Source organism: Cherax quadricarinatus, chromosome 84 (assembly GCF_038502225.1).
Source record: "Cherax quadricarinatus isolate ZL_2023a chromosome 84, ASM3850222v1, whole genome shotgun sequence".
In the NCBI taxonomy this organism is placed as follows: Eukaryota; Metazoa; Arthropoda; class Malacostraca; order Decapoda; family Parastacidae; genus Cherax; species Cherax quadricarinatus.
Window position 1 is genome coordinate 11,651,742 of NC_091375.1, and position 7,500 is coordinate 11,659,241.

Consider the following 7,500-nt stretch of genomic DNA (forward strand, 5'->3'; position numbering starts at 1 on the left):
GCGGTGTCGCTCTGTGTTGAGTTTTAGCAAGTTATGCTATATAAAGCTCTACAGGGAGCGAAACGTGACATGATTAAGCTCTTCAAAGAGCGAAACATCTCTCCAAAAAGGCCGATTCTCCAAAACATGCCTTTTCTCCATCTCCCCCCCCCTCCATCTAAATTGACACACACACAAACATTATCTCTCAGTCCACATCTTAAAGACGATGAATCAATAGAATAAAACGCATGCAACAGTTGGGTATCTTTATTGATGAACGTTTCGCCTACACAGTACGTTTCCTCAGTCAAATAAAAAGGGAACAGTAGTAATGAAACAAAGGTGATGTAATCAGTCCATCAGCCTTGGTGGTCAATTCTTCAGCCTGGAACGATATCGTTCCAGACCATGGAGCTGAATCTTATCCAGGCTGAGGGACTGACTACCTCAAATACTTTTTCTCCATGGTTGATGGACAATTTTCAACATTGAATCAATAGGTAGTCTATTTTCCCTTTCCTTCTTGCGGAGGAAAGAAAAAAAGTCATTGATATTTTTTTCTGATTTCTCAGTCGGCCTCATTACTCCCTTTAAGTCAATATCCACTCGTTATGGTTCCCAGGAATTTTGGTAAGTGTTCCGCCTCCGTTTTTCGGAGACGGAGTTCGGGTAAAACTGCTATTACAGCCTGGCTTCGTTAAGACTGGAGTGTCGACATTTACATGGTACTCTGAGGGAAGCGAGCACTGTGCACTGTGCACTGCGCAGGTTTTCACTGTCACACTGTGCTTTACACAGGCTCTCACTGTTGCTCAAGTTTGTGTGGTGGTGGCAAGAGGCTAGATTATTTAACTTTTGTTCACTGGTTACGACAACCTTTAGCCAGAGTCAAGCCATTAGGATGAAAGCAAATGTGTGCTTATTGGAAGGTGGGAGTACGTGGGCGTACATGGGAGAACGTGGGGAGTACATGGGAATACGTGTTGGTACACGGGAGTACGTGTTAGTAGACTGTTGTGGGTGGCATCCTGGGTAAGTGATAGTATACAATAGACACAGCTGGGCTTTGAAATGAGCTGAGGTAGGATAGCAGCTCTTGGCCTGCAAAACTGATTTGTGTACAAGGAGCTCTTGGAGCAGTGATAGCCTCGGCGTGTTGTGGAGGCTCAACTCTTGACACCTGGAGCGTAAATCGTAGCACCTTTATTTACCTCTCTGGCACTGGCATCATTTCTCACCCACCTGACGACTTTGACACTGCTCTGGAACCCAAAACTGGCACCATTTATTTATTTTACCCTCATGACAATCTTGGCATTATTCCTGTACCCAACCAAATATAGTACTTAGTTGTAAGAACATAAGAAAGAAGGAACACTGCAACAGGCCTACTGACCCATGCAGAGCAGGTCCATGTCCCCCTCCCCGGATTAGCCCAATGACCACGCCTCCAGGATTAGCCCAATGACCCACCCAATACCGACAAGATGAAGAATTAGACACGTGTGCAACATCTGGGTATCTTTACTGTAGACGTTTCGCCATCCAGTGGCTTTATCATTACAAGGACATAATGTGAAGACTGTAGAATTATATACAAAACATGAGGTAATCAGTCCCTCAAGTCTTGAAGTTGGGAAGAACACCGAAGTCTTGAAGACTACGATGCTCTTCACCAATTCCAAGGCTAAGGAACTGATTACCTCATCTTTTGTATATTACAGTCTTCACCTTATGTCCTTGTATTGATAAAGCCACTGGATGGCGAAACGTCTACAAATAAATATACCCATATGTTGCACATGTGTCTAATTCTTCACCATGGCACTTTGTACCCACCTGACAACCTTGGCACCATTCCTGAAGACGACCATAGAGACGTTGACACCACCCTCGGAAGATGCTGTCACACTCAGCTCCCGGAACTCTGCTTGTTCCACTCTGATGTCCCAGTCACCGTGGATCCTCTTGCCCCGGAAGTACTTGGACCTGGAAGAGGTACAAGGGAGCACATTAGACTACATGGAAGTACATTAAAAACAAAGATAATGGATAATTTGGAAGTACTCACGGAGGCTATATACGGAGAACACAAGAACATAAGAATGGAGGAACATTGCGGCAGGCTTATTGGCCCATACTAGGCAAGAATTTCTCAAACCCAAACTCACTTAACAAAAATATTTGCCAACCCATTTTCAATATTACCAAAGGTTTTAGCTTCAATGACCCTACTTGACAGACTGCTCCACTCATCGACTATTTCCAAACCAATACTTTCCTATATCCTTTCTAAATCTTAACTTACCCAAAGCTAAACTCTCCCCAAAGCCTTTCAAGAATTAGCTTCAATACCTCGGGTACTAATTAATTAAACCCAGTCCTTCACACTCGCATATTTATCCAAGCTCTTTTTAAAGCTACCCAAGGTTTTAGCCTCTATTACCCTCCTTGGATGATTGTTCCACGCATCGACAACTCTGAAAACCAGTGCTTACCTATGCTCTTTCTAAATGTATATTGATCTAATTTAGATTTTAATCTAGATCTAGATTAAGAATCGTCATGTATTATCTAGGTGTGTGAGGTAGATACCTAGGCCTGGAGTGGGTAATACATGTGTATTAATCACGACTAGTGCAATTGGTCAGGTATAAACCTTGATAATAGATACCGAGAAATTGGTTTAGAAAGACACGTGAGTAAACACCAGGACCTTGATCAAGGTCCCAGTACCGGAGCGTTTTTTAATATGACTCACGAAATCGTAATGGCACGATTGCAAAGAAACCACACCACGGGTGGGGTTAGAACCCGCGATCAGAGAGTCATAGAACTCCAGACCGACGCGTTTGGCTCAGTGGCTAACGCGTCGGTCTGGAGTTTTATTACTCTCTGATAGTGGGTTCTAACCCCACCCGTGTTTGTTTACGCGTCTTTCTAAAGAGAAGGTCAGGTCATGACAGGTCAGGAGACTTACCAGTCGGTGTTCTGGTCATCAACAACAAGAAGGGTGAAGCATCTATCCTTGTTGTATGCTGGTCTGACCTGACTGGTGACCTCGCTTCTCACAGCACCAGTCAGTGACGACACTCGCTATGTCACCCAGGAAGAGAGAGGTCAGAGGTCCACACAGGTTAAGTGTTATTAAAGGACATAGTTGCTAGCTGGAAGATTACATATTAATACAACGTAATTAGCACAGTACAGTTGTAATTGTGAATTACTTTGCTCGCGCAGCCACAAACAGAAGAGTACAAATAGGTGAGTACAGACATAGGTGAGTACACACATATGTGTGATTACACACATTAAAAAAATCAACTATTTTTTTAAAAACACCTGACTGGAAGATATATGACTGCAACAACTGACTTCGCCAGCACGAAATAAATTATTTTAGACTGAACGCCAACAGGACTTCACCTGAAGAATTAGATACGTGAAACATCCGGGTATCTTAATTGCAGACGTTTCGCCCTCCACTGGCTTTATCAATATCAGTACAAGGACATAATATAAAGACTGTAGAACGATATGCAAAAGATGAGGTAATCGGTCCCTCAGCCTTGAAGCTGGTGAAGAGCACCGTAGCACTGACGACTCCTCAAGACTACGATGGTCTTCACCTCCAAGACTGAGGGACTGATCACCTCATCTTTTGTATATCGTTCTACAGTCTACACATTACACCCTTGTATTATACTGATAAAGCCACTGGATGGCGAAACGTCTACAACAAAGTTATACATAAATGGTACACAATATCGACAAGATAAAGAATTAGACATATCTGCAACATCTGGGCATCTTTACTGGTTGGTGACACGTCTACAAAGATACCCAGATGTTGAACATGTGTCTAATTCGACAACAAAGATACCCAGATGTTACACATGTCTTATTTTTCATCGTGTCGGTATTGTTTATATGTACATCAGTTAACTGGCCCAGGAGCTAGAACTGACTGCAGCTTCCTGGCACACCTTTGAAAATTTCTGATCAGGTGTGAGACAGAAGGAAATCCCCGTGAGTCTGCCAGGCGGTCAGATTACCTCCGTGGGTTGTGAATTTCAAGACTTTTGACTTAAGTGGAGGTGCTACGTGGATGGAGGAGGAGGATGAGGCCTTGAGGGTAACTTCGATGAGCTGTGGGAGTTGTTGGGGTGTGGGACTTGGTAGGATGTGGGAGCGAGATTCTGGTATCTGGGAACGAGATTTAGGAATAAGGGAGTAAGATTTTAGGGATGTAGGAGTGGGATATCAAAATGTGGTCAGCCAAAGCACTACTCGGGTAATACTCGCCTGACTCACTCATCAATTCTGATTAGTAGACAGACACGAACGCGTCTACCAGTGTGTTATGTGAAGGGGAATATCCGCGGTGTTCCCGACGATCCTGTGGCCTTCCAAGTTCCTTACAAGAGTATATGTCAAGTTTCGTATGTTCCATTATGAGGGTCAGAACTCTAAATGCACTCTAGATTTGTTTTGGGGAAATACTGTAAATGTTACCAAAACAATATTCCAGTTATTCCAGAATATATTAAACACATTCCAGAATATCCATACATTCCAGGACGTATTCCAGAGATTTTATTGCATCTAAGACAGGTGTCATCTCTCCCATAAGTCAGTGCCACTGAAAGGAGGTGCGACGGTCCATGGTACTGAGAACAGGTGCCACGGTCTATGGCATTGAGAAGGTTATATGGTCCGTGGCATTGAGGTGGCATGGTCCGTGGCACTAATGAGAGTAGGAGCCGCGTAATGAGGTCCCCCATGGCCATGAAGGACTGGTCTGGGACCCAATTCTCCCAATCACCAGCGAATTACAGAAGAAAAGGGTATATATATATATATATATATATATATATATATATATATATATATATATATATATATATATATATATATATATATATATATATATATATATATTATATAGATATATATATTATATAGATTACTAAAATAGCTAGACGAGGCTATTGCATGCTCTCTCTCTCTGCCTCTTTCTCACTCTCTCTTTCTCTCTCACTGTCTCTCACTCTCTCACCTGGAGGAAACTCTCCCTGGTCTTGGAGGGTGAGGAGGGAGCCGAGGTGGTCCTGGACCCAGGTCTTGAGAAGTTAAGACTGAAGCCTCCACTTCCCCCTCCACCTCCTCCTCCACCTCCCCCTCCACCTCCTCCTCCACCCCCGGTGGAGCCGCTGGTGGGGGCGGCAGGGGGGAGGGTGGTGGTGTCCGTGCTGGCGTACTGGGTGGTTCCCACGCCCACGCCGCCCACGCCCACGCCACTGCTGCTGTTGCTGCTCACCTGCTGGACACCAAGGTCAGGGAGGGAGGGAATAATGGGATGGATGGAGGGTAATGGGATGGAGGGAGGGTAATGGGATGGAGGGTAATGGGATGGAGGGAGGGTAATGGGATGGAGGGAGGGTAATGGGATGGAGGGTAACGGGATGGAGGGAGGGTAATGGGATGGAGGGTAACGGGGTGGAAGGTAATGGAATGGAGGGTAATGGGATGGAGGGTAATGGGATGGAGGGTAATGGGATGGAGGAAGGGTAATGGGATGGAGGGTAACAGGATGGAAGGTAATGGAATGGAAGGTAATGGGATGGAGGGTAATGGGATGGAGGGTAATGGGGGGTAATGGAATGGAGGGTAATGGGATGGAGGGTAATGGGATGGAGAGTAATGAGATGGATGGTAATGGGATGGAGGGTAATGGGATGGAGGGTAATAGGATGGAGGGTAATGGGATGGAGGGTAATGGGATGGAGGGTAATGGGATGGAGGGTAATGGGATGGAGGGTAATGGAATGGAGGGTTATGGGATGGAGGGTAATGGAATGGAGGGTTATGGGATGGAAGGTAATGGGATGGAGGGTAATGGGATGGAGGGTAATGGGGGGTAATGGAATGGAGGGTAATGGGATGGAGTGTAATGGGATGGAGAGTAATGGGATGGATGGTAATGGGATGGAGGGTAATAGGATGGAGGGTAATGGGATGGAAGGTAATGGGATGGAGGGTAATGGGATGGAGGGTAATGGAATGGAGGGTAATGGGATGGAGGGTAATGGAATGGAGGGTTATGGGATGGAAGGTAATGGGATGGAGGGTAATGGGATGGAGGGTAATGGGATGGAGGGTAATGGGATGGAGGGTAATGGGATGGAGGGTAATGGGATGGAGGGTAATGGGATGGAGAGTAATGGGATGGAGGGTAATGGGATGGAGGGTAATGGGATGGAAGGTAATGGAATGGAGGGTAATGGGATGGAGGGTAATGGGATGGAGGGTAATGGGATGGAGGGTAATGGGATGGAGGGTAATGGGATGGAGGGTAATGGGATGGAGGGTAATGGGATGGAGGGTAATGGGATGGAGGGTAATGGGATGGAGGGTAATGGGATGGAGGGTAATGGGATGGAAGGTAATGGGATGGAGGGTAATGGGATGGAGGGTAATGGGATGGAGGGTAATGGGATGGAGGGTAATGGGATGGAGGGTAATGGGATGGAGGGTAATGGGATGGAGGGAACAGAGAAAGTTACAGTTATATCAGATCTTCCTGGAATAAGAGCGAGGGTTCTTGATCCAAGGTGGAGGAGCTGACACAATTCTCATTATTAATATAATTATTCTTTATTATTATTATTATTATTATTATTATTATTATTATTATTATTATTATTATTACTATTATTATTATTTTACGTCAATAAAATTTTTTTTTGTATTCCAGAATTTTTGAAAATTATTTTTACATATAAAAATTTTTGAGATTTAGATTTTTTTTGTCTCTGAAAAATTTAGTTTGTTTTTTTCTTACATAATTAAAAATTAAGGTAAACAACGAAATAATTAACGAAATTAATGAAGTTAAACGAGACGTTTTTGAGAAGTTGTTGACTTAAAGTGTTTAACTTAGAGAATACTTAGAAACTTAAGTCGAAAAGTCATGCATAGTAGTGTGTTGTTGTTGTGTTGTTGTTGTTGTGTTGTTGTTGTGTTGTTGTGTTGTTGTTGTGTTGTTGTGTTGTTGTTGTGTTGTTGTTGTGTTGTGTTGTGTTGTTGTTGTGTTGTTGTGTTGTTGTGTTGTGTTGTTGTTGTGTTGTTGTTGTGTTGTGTTGTTGTGTTGTTGTTGTGTTGTTGTGTTGTTGTTGTTGTGTTGTTGTGTTGTTGTTGTGTTGTTGTTGTGTTGTTGTTGTTGTTGTGTTGTGTTGTTGTTGTGTTGTTGTTGTGTTGTGTTGTTGTGTTGTTGTTGTTGTGTTGTTGTTGTGTTGTTGTGTTGTTGTTGTGTTGTTGTGTTGTTGTTGTGTTGTGGTTGTGTTGTGTTGTTGTGTTGTTGTTGTTGTTGTTGTTGTTGTTGTTGTTGTTGTGTTGTGGTTGTGTTGTGTTGTTGTGTTGTTGTTGTGTTGTGGTTGTGTTGTGTTGTTGTGTTGTTGTTGTGTTGTTGTTGTTGTTGTTGTGTTGTGGTTGTGTTGTGTTGTTGTGTTGTTGTGT

The 7,500-nt window shown here is 43.6% G+C and overlaps 1 protein-coding gene across 8 annotated transcripts in view; it reads right to left on the bottom strand.

Annotated features, from left to right (window-relative positions):
• The window catches only part of Syn (synapsin), a 201,943-nt gene that overhangs the window by 52,604 nt on the left and 141,839 nt on the right, over window positions 1-7,500 (bottom strand). For all 8 annotated transcript variants that reach the window (XM_070103081.1, XM_070103080.1, XM_070103075.1 and 5 more), the window contains 3 exons: window positions 5,042-5,302; window positions 2,963-3,078; window positions 1,822-1,971 (listed from right to left, as the gene is read on the bottom strand). In XM_070103081.1, the coding sequence (XP_069959182.1) occupies window positions 1,822-1,971; window positions 2,963-3,078; window positions 5,042-5,302 (527 nt within the window). The remainder of the gene's footprint in view (window positions 1-1,821; window positions 1,972-2,962; window positions 3,079-5,041; window positions 5,303-7,500) is intronic.